At 36.5% G+C, this 19,637-nt stretch overlaps 1 protein-coding gene across 3 annotated transcripts in view; it reads left to right on the forward strand.

Moving 5' to 3' along the window:
- The window catches only part of ASPH (aspartate beta-hydroxylase), a 101,904-nt gene that overhangs the window by 40,725 nt on the left and 41,542 nt on the right, over positions 1-19,637 (forward strand). For all 3 annotated transcript variants that reach the window (XM_039335720.1, XM_039335733.1, XM_039335724.1), the window contains 9 exons: positions 2,680-2,754; positions 4,779-4,931; positions 6,515-6,568; positions 7,466-7,513; positions 8,237-8,269; positions 12,980-12,994; positions 14,365-14,409; positions 16,517-16,570; positions 17,061-17,105. In XM_039335720.1, coding sequence (XP_039191654.1) covers positions 2,680-2,754; positions 4,779-4,931; positions 6,515-6,568; positions 7,466-7,513; positions 8,237-8,269; positions 12,980-12,994; positions 14,365-14,409; positions 16,517-16,570; positions 17,061-17,105 — 522 coding nt within the window. The remainder of the gene's footprint in view (positions 1-2,679; positions 2,755-4,778; positions 4,932-6,514; positions 6,569-7,465; positions 7,514-8,236; positions 8,270-12,979; positions 12,995-14,364; positions 14,410-16,516; positions 16,571-17,060; positions 17,106-19,637) is intronic.

The following is a 19,637-nucleotide window of genomic DNA, read 5'->3' on the forward strand; positions in this document are numbered from 1 at the left end:
GAAGGCTGAGTCAACCTTGAGCCGGTGAGATTTGAACCGCTGACCTGCTGAACACAGTCAGCTAAAGTGGCCTGCAGTACTGCACTCTAACTGCTGCGCCACCTCGGCTCATACATGAAATGATAAAGAGTTTTTAAATAGATACTTTGAAATATTAATAAAACATCCTAGTTAAATTTAGTAATATATAGATGTATAGCAAAACATTGTATCAGGCCTGAATATTGCATAAAAAATAAATTGGGAACTTCATGTATAGATGTGGTTTTAAAACTTAAATAACTTTTTAAAATTTCCATGTACTTAATATCTTTCAGCAATTTATATATCATCCTTGAATATATTCAATATATTGATAAAATATTCATATACATTATTTTACAATTGAATGTACAAATTGTAAATCCTTGAGTATTTTCACATAATTTCTACTTAAGGACACATTATCTGAATATTGATTTCATTTATTTTAACTTACAATATATGTGACAATTATCCAGTTAGAAGCAGTATTTTTAATACAACCATTTTAAACCAAAAATATTAAGTGCTACTAAACACATTACTTGAAGTGTGAAATAATTAACACATATCTATAAAATATAAATATATTTTTATTAATATAATTCATAATACAAATAAAGATTTTTACTTGTTTTCATGCCCATTCAGTTATTAAAACTCTAGCATGTTGTAATAGGTTAAAATTATAAAAGCAACAATAGAAATCAAAATAATGAATAATTGAGTAATAATCTTTCCCAAAGCTGGATACTATTAAAACTTAGCTAAAGTTGAAAACCTAGTGAAATGCAATTCTCATTTAAAATAATCTTATAAAAACCATATGGGAAGTAGCTTTAACGACCTTTAGGGGTAAAGAATTGTAAAGTTTATATCTTCATATGTGATCTATTTAGTTTTCTGTACATATGAATTTTTATAAATCTAAATTTTTGTGCATTTAATGTTACCATGCAATTGTGTATTTCCCATGAGAGCAAGAAATATACATGCGATTGAAAAAAATAAATAATTTGAGCTTTATAGCAAATATTTGTAGATTTTTGGGGTATGGAAACTGAAATATTTTTAAGTATATCTCCACATTGTAGGATCCCCAAATTTGGAGGCATTTGTATGTTAAGTACATGCTGTAGAAACTTATACAAAGGACCACCATTGAGGAGACAGCCAATTTAAAATTTGCTGTTATACTGGGTATGTTTCAGATATATTACATGAAGAGAGTGAAATTAAAAAGCCAGGTTGAATGTAGAAATTTTGACTAATTGATGAAATTGCAAAGATGAAAATGCTAGAATCATTTCCAAAAGCTGCAAATTGCATAGTAAGAATATACAACTGTGAAGGTTCTGGCTTGGATAATCACTCTTAGGCCTTGCTCACTGGTGGAGCTAAAAGGCAAGTCACTTTCCAAAGCTTTTAATGTCCAGGCTGTAGACACTAGGAATGGCATTCTAGCAAACGCTTGGACTAAAGCCATTTAGAGCTTTATAAAGCAACAGCTAAAGTGGGCTTTGAAATAAACTGGCAACCATTGTAAATCACAAGGAAGAGATGTGACTGATTTTGCAGTTGTTGGAATTGCTAAATAATTTTCAAAAAATCTCCCATGTAAACATATAGTAATCTATATAACGTCACATAACCATATTAGTATAATGTTCATGGGATGCAATAATTTGTTGGAAACATAAGTTCTATTTTTACCTTTGGCTCCATACTGATACATTATTTTAATCCTGGAGTCTGTTCACAGATCTTAAAGTTCCCTTAAACCTTTGTCTTATCAAAGATAAGCTATAATTAAGCATTTTAATTGTAGGCTATGCTTGCTTATCCTTAGATATGTGAAAATACAACTTAGAAATATATTAAAATGAAAATTTCAATAGTATATTTTTACATTAGGTAACAAATTCCATCTTGAGCCCTATATATAGCAAAACTGCTTACACTATAAAATGGATAGATTGATATAAGTTGCCTTATCCAATTTACTCACTTTTCTTCACCTGAAGTTTTTTATTATTATTTCTATTTAATATACACATTTGCAAAATATATGAATTGATAGCCAAATGCTTGAATGAATCAAAATGTATGTTACAATCTTAGATTAATAGTATTGAATACAAAATTAATTGTATCAGAAGAACAATAAAAAGAAAATATTTGTTGGATAACATTACATGTGATATTTTCAAATTTTTTAAAAATGTAGGTGTTTTGCATTTTTTAAAAATTGAAAATGATATCACATTTAATCATGCTTTAACTTATTCCAGGCTCTGAAAAAAGTTGAAGCAGATGTAAATAGTTGTAGAGAAATCCAAACAGCAAGTTGTGGGGCTGTTTTGAACTCAGATATTTCATATGTGTCAGTTGTTAATTTTGTGCAGATCATTGAAAAAGCTTTAAGTATTTTGCAAAAGTTGTAAGAAAAACTTTAAAAATAGTAGAATAAACTGGAAAGGGAACACCTGAAATGCCAGTGTAAAACGTAGGTTATATGTAGTTGAGAAAGACTGACAGTTACAAACTATTTTAAGGGTAAAACATTTTTTCTCTAGGTATTTATTTTCTGTTTTCTGTTATTTCAAGTTCTATTCATTCTTTTCAGTAATTGTTGATATATTTTCTAAACTTATGCAGAACACATACATGTTAAAGCAGAACCTGAAGATGAAATTGAGGCCATACTACATGAAGTTCTTGAGTCACAACTTGGTATGAATGTACCCTAGATTCCTTTTTTTCAAATGTATGGATTCTTCCTTTTTTTTTTTTTTAGAAAAAAATGTTTGCCATTACTTTGATCTATGTAAGATACGTAGTTTACAGCATACCTTACTGCTTATTCCTCTGTTGCTTTGACAATTATTTCTATCTGAGGTGGAAAAATGTTGTACTAGCTGTTATACTACTCCACCTGTTTTTGCACAGCATAAAGAATTTTCCCATGATAAATGTTTATTGCATAGTCTATTCATACTTGGCATTAAACAAAGTAGACCACAACCTACTTTTTGATAATATAGCAAAATGTGAGATAGAGTGCATTACTACCAAATAGGTATGTAACTCGCTGATAACTGCACTCAACAGGTAGTCCTCAATAAAATTAAATCTACATGGAGAAGCAAGCAGTGGTGCACCCCAAGGTTTTATCTTAGGCTCAGTACTCTTCAACATCTTCATAAATGATAGAAGGGGAACTCTTCAAATTGGCAGATGACACCAAGCTAGGGGGGAATAGCCAACACTTTAGAAGATAGGGTTAAGTTCCAGAAGGATCTTTACAGACTTGAACATTGGGTCCTATCCAACAAAATGTGTTCACTGGTGAGAAAAGTAAGGTTTTAAATTTAGACAAGAAAAAGGAAATGCACAGGAGTAGAATAGTTGGTATCTACCTCAACAGCAGTAACTCTCAGAGAGGAATCTAGGAGTCCTAGTGGACAATCATTTAAGTATGAGCCAGCAATGTGTTGCAGCTGCCAAATACCCAGTGCAGTTCTAGGCTAGAGGGATAGAATCAAGATCACATGAAGTCTTAGTATTCTTTATTCAGCTTTGGTAATGCCACTCTTAGACTACTGTCTCCAGTTTTGTTCATCATGCTACAAAAAAGATGTTGAGACTCTACAAAGTGTGCAGAGAAGAATAACAAAGATGATTGGGGGTTGGAGGCTAAACTGTACAATGAACAGTTTCAAGAACTGGGTATATCTAGCAGTTTTCCAATATTTAAGGGGGAGGCAGTCTATTCTTCAAAGCACCTGCGGGCTGGAAAAGAAGCATGAACAGTTAGTACCAGTTTATAAAGCCTTGGTAAGACCACACTTGAGCTATTGCATCCAATTTTGGTCACCACAATATAATTTTTTTTTTTTTTGTGGCTCTAGAAAGAGTGCAGCAAAAGCAACAAAGATGATTAGGGGAGTGAAAGCTAAAACATATGAAGAATGGTTGAGGAATTGGGTATGTTTAGTTTAATGACAAGGACTAGGAGGGACATGATAGCAATATTTCAATATCTAAGGAACTGCCACAAAGAAGAGAAGATCAACTTTTCCAAAACAGAAAAGGCAGAACAAGAAGCTATGGATGAAAACTAGTCAAGAAGAGAATCAACATAGAACTAAGGAGAAATTCCCTGACAGCAAGAACAATTAATCAGTGGAGCGGCTTGCCTCCATAAGTTGTGGGTGGTCCATCATTGGAGATTTTTAAGAAGAGATAGCACAGCTGTTTGTCTGCATTAGTCATAGGGTGTCCTGCCTGAGCAGGGGATTGTACTAGAAACCACGAAGATCCCTTCCAACTTCCGTTATTCTGTTATTATGTAATGAACTTACCCTATGTGAGTGAGTGAGTGAGTGAATGAATGAATGAATGATCACTAAGAAGCCAACATTATCCTTTTTTAATTTTAATTTTTAATACCCTTTAATTTTATAGCCAAGCACTGTTTAAAGAAAGATATATAGAAAAACGTACATACTAGTTTAAAGATTTGTGTGGAGAACAGACTACATTTAAGTCGTATTTATCCTGAAATATTAGAAATATTGAAAATTATATTGAAATACTGAACATTATAAAGAGTTCACAAACTTAAGTACCACTGTTTACGCTTTTTTAAAAGGAAATGTGCAATTTCTGTTACTCTTTTAAATGGATGTTTGATTTAATGAAATTAAGGCTATTTACTGAAATTCAAAGTTTCTTTTTTTTTCAATTTTTTTAAGAAAAAGATCATGAAAAAACAGATTTTCAGGAGGAAGAAGAAAAAGAAGACAATAATGAAGTATCTGTAGAACCCACAACAGAACAGAGTTATGATGAAGAAATAGAAGATAAAATACCTGAAATATCAGAGAAATCAAGTTCTACCCAAGAAGGTATCTCAGTTGTAAAGAAAAATAAATATATTTCTCAGATATTTATGTAGCATTTAATTTTCTGAACCAATTCAGGGAGGCATTGAGGGTTTTAATGTTTAATGTGCATTTAGCTCAATGTTTGTTATAGTCGTTCACTTAGACCTTTGTGATGCTGTCTAATGCTATTGTATTTTATATGATAATTTACATGTACACATGTGTGTGTGTGTGTGTGTGTGCATGTATCTATATATGTATTAAGGCAACATATAATATATATGCTTTTATATATCTTTTTCCAGACTTTTATTTATTTATTTATATATATCCTTTTTACATACATATATACATAATGTCATGGTTCTGATAGATGAGACCAGTAAAAATGGAACTCAAAGGTTGCTGGGGGCCGGCTGGGTTTGGGGGACACACCCAACCCTGAGCTCTCAGCCAGAGACTCCCCAACTGGATAGTGATAGGGAGACCCTGATGGAGAAAGGCTCCCGGGCTGAGGGAAGGCACCACCTGGGGTCTTCCCGTGCTTGCACCCTCCACTACTCACCTTTGTAGAGACATTGGCAGGAAATGTGTTATTTTAAATAATGTTTCTACTTGTAAATAAATGGTATTTATTTAGGAGTGCCTTTGCTTGAATTGATTTTACGTTTAGATTCATGCTTGAATTGATTTTACACCTAAAGGCATAGGAGTATTCAAGTGCAAGAAAAAAAAGGATTGTAAGAAAACTTGCATAGTTCTGAGACTCATTCTTGAGTCTTTCAATCCTTGAATTCTAATACCAGTGTATCATATAGAATGGGCCTCTGTGCTTGTAACTTGGTAAATTAATTTAATTTAGTAAATTTGAGATTTTGCAGAATTTTCTGTAATCTTTGTACATATTTAAAAAGAAACATTTTACTTTCAAAACCTGCAAGTAACTACCAACCTAGAGATCAAGAAGAATATGAAACTGATGGTATCTAATGTCTTTCATAATTTGATATAAGAGTTAGATATGATGGATTGCTGTATAAATGTGATAGATAGATAGATAGATAGATAGATAGATAGATAGATAGATAGATAGATAGATAGATAGATAGATAGATAGATAGATAGATAGATAACTTTCTTGTGCCACAAAGTGACTAAGTACTGAATATGCAGGAACTGCAAATTATATTCAGCACTTTCAGTGAAATTTTTATATAGAGAAAAAGTGAATCTAAAGGACCAAGGACTCTTGAATCTAGTTTTGATAAGAGTTTCAACAATTCAATTACAACTTAAAATAAACTTACTTTATATTATTTTAAGTAAAAGTGCTGATTGAGAACACTAGGAAAAGGCATACATGTTTCAGCTATCTATACAAAAATTGTCAGTGCTTGAATCTCACACATGGGAACTTGTTACTGTGAGCACTAGTCGAATATTTGCAGATTTTCTCTGGGTTGAATACAGATTTCTGTTACCTGATTTCTCTGATTTTTTTTTTTTACTTTTGGCTTGAGATTTGTGGCAGCAATATTAAGCATCTCCTGCCTGGTGGTATATTAATGGCTTTTGTAATATAATATGGCATTCCTAATTTTCAGATTTAAACGACTATTCTCATGTGGAAGAAGGCATAAACGAGCCAGAAATCCCAGGTATGTCTGATTTATATTCATCTAAAGGCAATATATTTAATGATTTGTAAAAGTAAATTGTTAAAAGTACGTAATAGATTGGTTAATAAAAAGTGTTTACTATCATTTAGTTGTAAAACCTGCCTTTTCTATTTGAATGATCAAGAGTAATAAGTATCTTGCTTGTTTTTGGTCACACAAAATAATGTTGACAGAAAAGGGTTATATCTACTTCTTCTACCTAGAAACTGGAACTAAGATTTCTTTCTGAATTTAGAAGAAACTCCCTTCAGTTGCACGCACCTTTAATTTGCTTAGTTCCATCTTAAGGGGAGAATAAAATTACACACACACACACACACACACACACACACAATATTTGGAAATAAATGTTTCCAAGTATGTTCCTTGCTAATTGTCAGTAGTTTTAAGCCTGAAGAAGTAGAGTTAATTTTTCTTGACAAATTCATTTTTGGGGGAGCCAAAAGTTACTTCATGATTTTATAAAACTGCAATTATTTCTGTCTTCTTTGAAGAATGTGACTGAGCAGGAAAGAAAGCCTATGCACTCAGTCTTTTAAGCTAGAGAGTCTTTTCATTTCCAGTTTTATGAATCAAATAGAATTAGTAATGTGAAACTATGTATAATTATGTGGAATAGTAACTAGCAGTTGGGGAGAAAATGGTCTTACATATTTAAACAAAAGACAATAGTAATTGCAGTCAATACTGTATCACACTTTCTAGATAGCAAGTACAAGTGAGGAACACATCTGTGAAAGAACAGTGGCTTTCAGCCATTTAGGAGTCAGTATGATACTTAAGGAGGTCATGATTTCCATTTTCTGTCATAACTATCCCTGAAAGGATATACTTTCCATGTTTTTTTACAGATCTTAATATTGTGTTCATTTACAGAATCTGGTCCAGAAAGTACGGAACAGCCTGACCATGTAGAAGAAGTTGGTATGTGTTTTCATTGTTTTCTAATAGGATTTCAGTAGTGATTATTAGCATGGCATTGTTTTCCTTCATTCATCTGTCATATCAAACAAATAATGCCATATTTTAAGTCTCTTTCAGGGAGTGCTAGCTTACTTATGGGTTTGCAAAGTTTTGCCCTATTTGAATCTATATAAATCCTGTGGTTATGTGATGTTTACATAGATTTTTCCAGCTGATTAGTATCTTCTGCTGATGGAGATCTGTTTTGTTTGCTGAACACATGAGACTGATGTAGAAAAACAATGATAGAGCACTGAGTGGGTAGGAAAGAGCTGGCTCGTCAACTTTGCAAAACCTAATATGTCAGTGCAAATAAATTGCCATGCCAAACCAACTAGAAACAATATTGTGGCCAAAGGTATTGGTATCCTTCCACTTTTTCTCAATGTGTTATGAAGTATGTTGAAAAGACACAAGGAAATGGCAGTTACCATTTTTATTGCAGATTCCATAGATCAGACACTTTGCTTTTAATGCATGACTTAACATATTCTTGTAAACAATGTTTAATGATTAATTATTATTTTATATACTTTTATTTTTATTATAATAATTATTAATATTATTGTAACTAAGACAAATGATATGTGTTTAATATATGATCTACTTGGTCCATAATAACAGAAGATTTTAATTCATAGCAACTTCCCATGTTTAATATTAAGATGTGCAATCTTTTTTTAGAATTAGAGAGAGAAGACTTCACTGAACATTCTGGTACGTAGATTCCTATTTACTTACTGTGCATTAAATATTTACAGTATCTATATCTACTCTACTCAATGTTTGGATGTAAATTGGCCAAGAAATATATTTAGTACATTCCTCTGCAGTTTTCAGAAATAAGTATAAGTACTCTCTTATGTGTGATTTTACTTTCATAGAAGAAAAAAGGTTTTTTTTAAAAAAAAAACTGTTTTCAATTACAAGAAAATCCAAATGCTATCAACATTTTAGTCAATGATAGGAAATGTTATGTTGCTATAATTCTAATAATTGATTTACATTTTATTTGTAAATTTACGGCATAGAACAATTTCACACTTCCCTTCTTTTTAATGAAAAATAATATTTTTAGTACAAAGCTGTTGCCTTGTGGCCTTCTGAATCCATTTGTTTTCTAACTGCAGTCTGTATTTATGGGACACAAAATATTTTCTTCATCTGTGAATTCTGTGTCTATACTTTGTTTTCAAATAGATAGTAATGGCACTGTTATTTCAGATTCAGAACATTTAACTGGACACTTATATAAACATAGGCAAAGTGAAAAAATAATACTATAATTAGAACAAGGAATATGGGATTATTTATTGCTGGATTGCAGGTACCCTATTTAGCAACAGCTACAATGCTTACTTTCAACTCCTGCTAAAAAGCACAGGAAATTGTACATATTCTTACTTATTTAATATTCTAGGATGACTACATATGTGTGTTTTCTATATCCTCTATAGAGTAGAAAATATAGGAAACATCCATTAATTAAGGATTTTTATGCGAATGCATAAAGTGACTTCGCCCGTTGCCTTGGCAGCAATTGCCGCCGTTGCAGCGACGGCCAGTAACAACTTGGAGAAGTTGACCCAGCTCTTTGAGGAGCATAAGGCCAAGTACGGTCTGCCCCAAGACAAGTACCTAATGATCATCTAGCCGGCCACATTGGACCAGCCTGGGACACAGAGGGGCAATACTATTTTTTAGAGAATGTTTGTTGTGGGTGTGAGTATGCATGTAGATGAATGGTGGCCCTGTTATATATAAATTTATTATTGTATTTAGGGCGTATGAATGCGAAAATTTTTACTTTTTATGTATATAAATTGAGTGTGAATGTGTATTGAGTGTTTGGGATATGAGAATGGTGGAGTCGGGGGTGGAGCCTGGTACCCCCTCTGCTGAGTGTAATAGCAAAAGTGGGGGGGCAGGACTTACCCTTGGGCTTGGTTTGTATGGAAAGCGAGTCCGGTCAGGAAGGGAGAAGGCTGGTGAGGGTGGGGGTATTCCGGGGAGGGGAGAAGGTCGGAGCATCCCGGTCATGACTGGGATGGGCAGATATGGCGGGAACCGAGGGACAGGCCATCTTTGGGGAACGAGGACTCACTATGTTAGAGCGATTCCTTGTTCCGGCCCTCAAAAGGCTCATCCTGTAGTACTGGTGACAGGGGAATACAGGGCTGCTGTTGCTTAATGCCAGGTCCATTGTCAGCAATGTCCCTTGTCCGTGATTTAATATTGGACAGCGGGGCGGACCTGGCATGTATAACCGAAACCTGGCTGGGCCCTGAGGGGGGTGTTTCCCTCTCGGAGATGTGCCTGGACGGGTTTGTGGTGCTTCATCAGCCTCGACATCAGGGCAGGGGTGGGGGAGTGGCAGTCATCGCTCGGAAGTCCTTGAGCCCTCGTGGGATTCCTGCCCCGGAGGTTGTTGGGTGTGAGTCCCTCCTATTGAAGTTGGGTTCACGGGTTCAGTTGGGCTTGCTGCTGACGTACCTACCTCCCAGCTGCGTTGCAACAGCCCTGCCTGCGTTGCTGGAGTCAGTAGCCGGGTTGGCGGTGGAGTTCCCCAGACTTATAGTACTGGGGGACTTTAACCTGCCATCACTCGGCGATCGCTCAGAGGCGGCGCAGGAGTTCATGGCTTCCATGGCAACCATGGACCTGACCCAGGTAATTCAGGATCCAACTCATAGGGGTGGTCACACACTCGACCTTGTGTTTCTCTCGGGGCAATGGAGACATGATCTGGAATTAAGGGGAATAGAGATCTCGCCCTTGTCATGGACAGATCATTTCCTATTGAGGCTGGACTTCAGAGCATCACTCCCCCATTGCAGGGAGATGGAGCCGACTAGGTGGTTCCGCCCCAGGCGCCTAATGGACCCAGATTGGTTCCAGGAGGAGCTTGGGGAAATACCTGACTCCCTTGTCCACAACTCGTCCGGGTCCCTGGTTGCGGCCTGGAATGAGGCGGCGTCCGGGGCCCTGGATCGAATTGCGCCTTTGTGACCTCTCTGTGGTGGTGGTCCCCGGAGGGCGCCTTGGTTTACTGAGGAGCTCCAGGAGATGAAGCACCACAAGAGATGTCTAGAGCGACGTTGGAGGGCCAGTAACTCTGAATCTGACCGATCGCTATTAAGAGCCTATCTTAGGACTTATTTAGTGGCGATAAGGACGGCAAAGCGTGTTCACTTTTCCGCATTTATTGCGTCCGCAGAATCTCGCCTGGCCGCCTTGTTTAGGGTGACCCGCTCCCTTCTTAAAGTGGAGGAGGCGGAGGAACCCTTGCAGGGGAGAGCTGAGGAGTTTATTCGGTTAATGTCGGACAAAATCGCTCAGATTCACAGAGACCTGGACTCCGACTGGACAGTACCAGCCGAGTTGCCAGGGGCTGGTCTTAGTCATGTTATATGGAGCGAGTTTGAGCCTGTGTCCCCTGATGAAGTGGACAAGGCCGTGAGGGCAATGAATGCCGCCACCTGTTTATTGGACCCGTGCCCCTCCTGGCTGGTTTCTGCCAGTAGGGAGGTGACACGAGGCTGGCTCCAGGCGATAAGCAACGCCTCCTTGATGGGGGGGTCTTTCCCGCAACCTGTAAAGGAAGCGGTGGTGAGGCCCCTCCTCAAGAAGCCTTCCCTGGACCCAGCTGTTTTGAAGAACTTTTGTCCCGTCTCCAACCTCCCCTTTGTGGGGAAGGTTGTAGAGAAGGTGGTGGCGTCTCAACTCTTGCGATCCTTGGATGAAACCAATTATCTGGACCCTTTTCAATTTGGTTTCAGGCCCGGCTACAGCACTGAGACTGCTTTGGTCGCACTGACCGATGACCTCTGGTGAGCCCGGGATAGGGGTTATTCCTCTATCCTGGTGCTTCTTGACCTCTCAGCGGCTTTCGATACCATCGACCATGGTATCCTTCTGCGTCGTCTCGGAGAGGTGGGGGTGGGCGGCACCGTATTGCGGTGGTTCTCCTCCTACCTCTCTGACAGGTCGCAGTCGGTGTTGGCGGGTGGACAGAGATCGACCCCTAGGCGCCTCGATTATGGGGTGCCTCAGGGCTCGGTCCTGTCCCCCCTCCTTTTTAACATCTACATGAAACCGCTGGGTGAGATCATTCGGCGACACGGGGTGAGGTATCATCAGTACGCGGATGATACCCAATTGTATTCTCCACCCCGTGTCCTTTCAGTGAAGCAGTCGACGTGATGTGCCGGTGCCTGGAAGATGTGAGGGTCTGGATGGGGGTGAACAGGCTTAGACTCAACCCTGACAAGACCGAGTGGCTCTGGGTCTTGCCTCCCAAAGGCCAACTGGATGGTCCATCTTTAGTCCTGGGGGGGGGCAAATTTACCTCCCTCAGTGCAGGCACGCAACTTGGGTGTCCTCCTGGACTCACAGCTAAATTTGGAACAACATCTATCGGCTGTGGCCAGGGGGACCTTTGCACAGGTTCGCCTAGTGCACCAGTTGCGGCCTTATTTGGACCGGGAGGCTTTACTCACAGTCACTCATGCCCTTGTCACCTCAAGACTGGATTACTGTAACGCGCTCTACATGGGGCTACCCTTGAAGGGCGTTCGGAGGCTGCAGTTGGTTCAGAACGCAGCCGCGAGAGCGATTGTGGGCGCGCCAAGGTACGCCCACGTGTCACCTATCCTCCGTGAGCTGCACTGGCTTCCTGTGGGTCTCCGGATGCAATTCAAGGTGTTGGTTATCACCTTCAAAGCCCTATGGCATAGGAGGTTACTGCATTCTGCCGCACAGCTCCCAGTGAGGTCCCATAGATTGGGCCTCCTTCAGGTCCCGTCGGCCAGACAATGTCGGCTGGCGGGCCCTCGGGGAAGGGCCTTTTCTGTGGTGGCTCCGACCTGGTGGAATCAACTTCCCCCCGAGGTTCGAACTACTCCCACCCTGCCGGCCTTTAAGAAAGCCGTTAAAACTCTCCTGTTCCGGCAGGCCTGGGGCTGATGTCCCCAGGGGGCCGGGATATGATCGGACTCTTGGTATGACTGGATTATTTTATTGTTTTACGACTGTTTTTAACTTTGTACCCCGCCCTGAGTCCTTTGGGATTGGGCGGCATATAAATATTTGTAAATAAATAAATAAATACGTTAAATAAAAAATAAAAAATATAAAAATCTGCTTTTGAATACATTGGAAGCAAGGACATACTGAATAATATCTCTTGAACAGTACTACCTTCCAGGTAGAAATATAATATTTTAAGGGAATCAATGGAAGTAATAAAATACTTCAAACATCAGTAATATAATCAACTGAAAACTCTACTTATAAAGTTCTTCTAGCTATAGCTTTATACTTTTTTAAATATGTTGCTTTCAGAAATGTTTTTATTGTTAGCTATGTTTTCCTAAAACTTCCATTTTTTTTGTTATAATAAATCTACAAAATCCACTGATCATCCAGAACAAATACATGAACGTAAGTATAAATTGGTCATTTTTATTTCTAAGGATTTAAGGCAATACATTATTAGAAAATAGTTATTTTTAGCTTTCATTTTCTGATTACTCCCACCACATTTTAAAGCAAAGATTCACACGAGCAAAGTAGGTAAAATTGATGCTGATGAATATTATGTGTGGTCAAATACATTCTGATCCCTGATGAGCAAGATCCAAGTGATACCTAGTTTGCAGAGACATTTGCTTCAGAAAGATAAAAAATCTAGATAGGGTTGCAATCATTTGACTGAAATTCCCCTTCTTTTTATGTATGTCAAATGTGACATGTTAAAAGAAAGGCCCTTGAATCCACAGTTACAGATGTCATCATGACACCATGATTAAGCATTGTGCATGTAAATATGATGCTCAGAACATATGGAATATTTAGTTTGAGCAAGATGGCTTTTCCCTCATCTTTCCAAAGTCAAAGTTCTAATCACCCCTGTGCTGGTGGAGCACTTGTAGGCAATCTCAAGTGCTCTTCGTACAAAGAGGTTTACAAAGAACTAGTCTACTTGCCAGTTCTTCATTCCTCTATAGTCATCAGATCTGCTTTTAGTGGAGGATTCTTCCAAGTCACTATTTCTTTTTTGGAAGTCCAGCCTCATGAAATCAAATAGGTTGTATTTTCAAGTAAGTATGCATAGAATAGAGCTACACAAAAGAAAATGAAGAATGAACATTGCTTGAAAATATTGGTAATTCTTTCCAGTGGAAGAACATAGAACAGGAATAAACTGAAGATTTGAGCTATAGCACAAACTACCATCCCATCCCTTCCTGGTCCCCAAAATTAAACACTGTTGTATAAAAAAAAGTATTCTTTCTCTTATCAGAAGTAATTGATTTTTCAATATGCTGAAATATTTGAGTGCTTCACGTTTAGATAAATAGATGAAATGTTCTTTTTTTAAAGGATTGTTGAATAAACATTAAACTGAATAATCAATCTGACAGGCACTGGTTTTCCTACTGTTACTTGTTTAAACCAAACTGAGATGAAAATTACAGCCAAATTTAAATATATTTTACATATATTAGTAAAATATATTTACATATATTAATAAAAAGAAAAAATATACTTTTGTATTGTATTCTGTTATTTATAGTGTTTTAAATATTGTAACCTGAGATACGCAGTTTTATATCAAATAAGGAAGTAAATGCAAATGTTATCATTAAGAGTATGGAAAAAGCCTTATTCATCACATTAGCGATTTTGGGTGGCAAGGACATGACTGTGTTTACCTCAGCAACAGTCTTAAAAAAAATAGTTGAAATGTGTTTTATTGTGCCTTATGAGTTTTCCATAATAATTTATTAATAGAGATGTTGTTTCCTTAGGTAATGCAGATGTTCCAGATTCTGTTACTGAACCTATTCAGTCAGGTATATATCCAGGAATTATTTAAAATAAAAAACCGGAAATGAAATTATTAATTATTGTAAATATTTTGTTAAGTTCATTTATATGCATTTTATACAAACAATTTTGGAATAAACAAATGCAGTATTGCAAGAAAGCTTCACTGTATAATTTGGAACCAGTGGACATAGTCCTTGACTTACAACCGTAATGAAGCCTGCCCATTGCACTCACCAATGGTGACAGTCATAAAGCAGATCGTCACGTGTCTGACCCAGTTTTATTATTTATTTATTCAATTTCTATAGCCACTCATCTCAGTCAATGATTTTGGCCAGCTTACAATTCAAAAAATATATTACAATTAAAACACTAAAAATATTTAAATATACATAGTAGCCAAGATATTTGGCCAGTTAGCAATACAGCCAGGAAATGGGCCCTCAACACATTTAGCACCCCAGGCAGGGGAACATAGCCCAATTTTTAGGGCCTTATGAAAGACGATCATCTAGTGTTCCATAAAATGGGCCAGTGCAGAAAAACCTGCAGTGACATTTTTTTTATTTTTATTTTTTACTTTTTTTGTGGCAATCATTAAGCAACTCAGCATTATCATTAAGTCATTGAGAAAATGCAGACCCATTGTTTGTTATGGGCACTTTTGCCAAAAACAAGAAGTAAACTCTAGGTTTACTTGTGATCATGTAACTGCAGGATACTGCAAACAGCTGTAAATGTGAACAGACAGTCAAGTGCCTGAAAGGCGGTCATGTGACTGCAGGGGACAGATATGGGAGTGTTGTAACTAGGTTGTAAGTAACTTTTGGGTTCCAGCATAACTTCAGATGGCCCCTAAGTGGCTGATTGTAAGTCAAGGACTGGCTATTGAGGTTTTTCACATTTTGACCAGTTTTACCAATTGTGGTTATTCATCTAGCAAGCATTGAAGTTATTTGGATCACATTTGTATATTCCTTAACATTTATTTCTGTTTTATATGTTTGAATGTGTGCAAATAAGCATGGATTTTCCTATTTTTATGTGTGAAGACCTTCGGAATAGATTTGGAGTTAATTCTTGTGTTGAATGGGAAAGAGGGCATTATGAGTTGTCAGAAAAACAGTAAAAAAACAGCAAATATATGCCTTTTGTAGCTCCTTGAATGAAGTGGGAGACAGAAATTTCAATGTTTACTGAAAGCAGATTAGAAATGAAATAGTGTTCTTTTTCTAACTGTTTGGCAGGAGTACCCAAAAATCAGATTATTGCAAAGATTTAGCTCTGGGTAGCCAACCTTTGATTTGAACAAGTAATCTTTGAATTACAACCATTTGTTTAGTGATCATTCATGTTACAACAGCACTTTAAAAAGTGACTTACGACTGTTTTTCACATTTGAGTGTTGTAGAATCTCCATAGTCAACTGATCAAACTTCGAATATTTGGCAACTGGCCTATGTGGATGATGATTGAAGTATCCTGGGGACATGTGATTACCTTTTGCAACCTTCTGATAAGCAAAGTGAATGGGAAAGCTAGAGTTACTTAACAACTGTGTACTAACTTAACAATTGCAGTAAATCACTCAACAATTGTGGCAAGAAAGGTCATAAAATGGGACAAAACTCATTTAACTATCTTCTTAGCAACAAAAACTTTGGGCTCAGTTATGGTTGTAAGTTGAGGACTACCTGTATAAAGAAGCAAAAAAAAAAGAATAAAATTTGAGTGGATAGAAGTTCTTCAAAGAACATTAATCACTTTAACAGCAAGGGTTAAGTGGGCTTCATTTCATTTCATTTTCCATTGCCTAGCAGCAATTTGGGCAACACTTAAAATTACCATTTCCACCTGAATTGAATCTTTTGAATGTTAAAGGTAAATATGTGCCACTATACCAGACCCTATCTTGGTTGGGGTGTTATGGTTAGCAATTGTGCTGTATTTTGTAATTCATCTCTATTTTTTATTTTGCTATAATCTATGTAATTTGTTTAATCTATTCCAGGTAATTCAGAATAAGGTTACATATACTGTAAAACATATTAAACATTAATATACTGAGTATATTTCAAGAAGCAAGTATACATAATTTAAAAATACAATTTTTTTTCAACTTGTTCATAGTACACGAGGAGGAACATACACAAGATCATGTGGCTGCTCAACAACATGAGACAGGTTAGTACAATATTTGTCCATTCAAACTAGTACGTTGTATATAATAGCACCAGTAACTGGATGTGACCAAAACTGTGCAAAAATAAGTAAATATATTTTCTCCTTTTATATTTATATGGTATGAGCAGAATTATAACAATATACATTTGAGTTACTTTTTATCAACAGAATTACTACCTAAACTAGAAGATGTTTGTGAACAGAAAAATGCAGCTTGAGTGTGAATAGTAACACTTGTCAGTTGCCAATATAATTTTTTAAATACAACAATATGTCTATGGATTGTTTCCTCTCTATGTAGGAATTTTATCCTATTTGAATAATGCCAATTTTGGCAGAACGTTACCCTTCTTTGCCGTGTAAGGACGTTAAATATATATTTGCATCGTTTCAGTTCTGAGGGGAAAAAATGTTTTAGTATTCCTAAGAGATTGTAATAACATCTGTAAGCTTGTGTTATAATAATTGACTAAAAATCTTTGAATTACAGAAGTTCCTGTTCACACAGAAAATTATACAGAGGATGATGTAATTGGTAAGTCACCTCTTCAGATTCTTATTTTTAATTAAAAGTAACTTTCACACAGTGCTCATAAGAGACATTTTACATAAAAGTAGAAATAAAACTCATAAGCAGATTTGAGGTTTGTAGCAGAAGTTAAAAAGAAAAACAGATTTTTTTTCTTGACAAACACAGAACTATAGAGTTTAGGATTTTTATTTTTTTTTTTTTGGAGTGGAACAAGCAATTAGAACAAAGCAATAATTGTCAGGTTGATATTTTTATGTATTTCTAGCACTTTTTTCTTTTTTATTCCTAAGAATCCTATTTTTGTATTGTATTTATTCAGGTTGGCAATTCAACATCTAATTTAATAACAGCATTTAATAAAACAGCTGACAGTAGATATATTTTTTACAATATCAATTAGTCTTTAAATAATGGTATAGATAAAACCATGAAATTTGGACAAAGGAGGCCTGCCTTAAAGTCTTTGGACAAAAATTATATTAAAAATGAGATATGTATGAAGTAGGATAATAGATACCATTGAACAGATAACTTACTGCAATAAAAAACAGATGTCTATAAAAGAGTTTTAAAGTTAAGCCCATTTTGGGGAGCTACTGATCTGCAATAGGAACTTTTCAAATCTTATTCCATAATGATTGTTATTTTAATTTTCAGAATTAAAGCACATTGGAAAGCACATAGTTATAAAGTGTTTTCTGAGGCCAGAAATTCAGTTTACTTCTTGATTTGGCTTGTAATAACCATATTTTATGAGATATATAGCAAAATATGATATAGCATAACTTATTACCCCTCCTACATTCACTGCACTTTTCCATCATCTACTATGACATAGCAAAATCATCTCAAATCTTCTAGGTGGGTGGCTCCTATTGGTATGAATTCTAAGCAGTACTTTAATAAGGGGCAGGCATACGTGGCAGGGCAGTTTAATGAGTGTAATTGCATGGATAATCATAGAATATCCTAAATTTCCTATAAATTTAGCCTGCTGCTAGAAACTTGATTGTCAGGAAACAGGAATTGTGTAATCAGCTTCCTCTAAAACAGTGGTTCTCAACCTGTGGGTCGGGACCCCATTTGGGATCGAACAATCATTTCACGGAGGTCGCCAAACAACACAGTCTGCCATTTTTTCCCCCTTTTCCTTAGCTGTGCTACTCCTTTTTATTCTATTGGCTTTTGAAAGCCAATAGAATAGACTCTCTTGAATAGAGTCTAATTCTATTGGCTTTCAAAAGCCAATAGGAATTGTCCAGACTGTCTCTGCCCTGCTGAGCCCGCCAAAAGTCCCATTCTGCAAACAGTGCTGCACCAGTTGAGTAGTCCTTGACTTACGACCGGTTGAGTAGTCCTCAACTTATGACCGGTTGGGGGTCGCGGCATTAAAAAGGTTGAGAACCACTGCTCTAAAACAACTATGTCAGTTTTGCATGTTTTTCAGGATTTGAAAATATAGTTAACTGAAATTCCAGAAACTTCTTTCATTTTCTGTATTCTTTTTGTATTACAAATTTTGAACTGTTTATCATTGAAAAGTAGATTGATATCTTATAGATCTTCCAGAACTGAAGTGAAATTGCTGTTTAATCAAATTTTTAATGCTGTATTTTTCCATACGAGAGACGCAAATTATGGCTTACAGAGTGTTGTTTGAAGTTTTTTATATGTAATGTTCATTGTCTAAAAAAACTACAAAGGGAATTTTAAGAGCATTATTTCTTTCAGTTTTAAAAATATTTTAATTTTAAATGAGCGAATTGCATTGGATTTAATTTTGCTAATATTCACACATAAATTTTAGAAGTAATAATCTAAACTTTGGCAATTCTTATCCATTGTGGTATGGATAATCCATACTATTAAACAGTAATAGTTCAGTACAGGTAATGTTCTGTTTCAGGGTTGCTGATATGCACACACACAGAGAGAGGGGGGAGGGAGAGGGAGAGAGAGAGAGAGAGAGAGTATTCAAAACTGGCACATTTACTGAATTTTAGACAGATAACAGCAGTCAGCAGTGTGAGTCAAATGCCTAAAAGTGGTTGACCAAATACATTCCAAGAGTCACAGGATGCCAAATTGGGTAGTCAGTTGGTCCAGTGGCCAGGAACAAAAAGCAAGAACTAGAAAGTCAAACAAATGTCTCCAACAAAGACTGTAGGCAAAGGGGCGAGCTAAATCTGGATAACCAACCAATTACACATGCCTTGCCCTTTTCTTAGTGAGAAGCCTCCTTGAATGTTGCTCAGCTCACATTTGGATTTGTCTAGACCTGGGTCTTGGGGGTTGTTCCTCATCATCTGGCTGCTCCATTTGAACAGGAGATCCTTGTGGTTGATCAGCCTCCATTGAATCCTGGCTTCCTGATTCTTAAGGAAATCCTGAAGCACAAGCTTAACTGGAACAGCATTGTCAGATGCCAAGTGAAAATCAAACTTTGAATCATGGCTATATAACTGTCATCATTTAGTGATCACAGTTGAGTTAGAGCTTCTAAGTGGTCAATCACATAACCACAACTGTGCTTTC

The sequence above is a fragment of the Crotalus tigris genome, unplaced genomic scaffold, assembly GCF_016545835.1.
Source record: "Crotalus tigris isolate CLP2741 ecotype Arizona unplaced genomic scaffold, ASM1654583v1 scf7180000017546.9332058, whole genome shotgun sequence".
NCBI classification, from domain to species: Eukaryota; Metazoa; Chordata; class Lepidosauria; order Squamata; family Viperidae; genus Crotalus; species Crotalus tigris.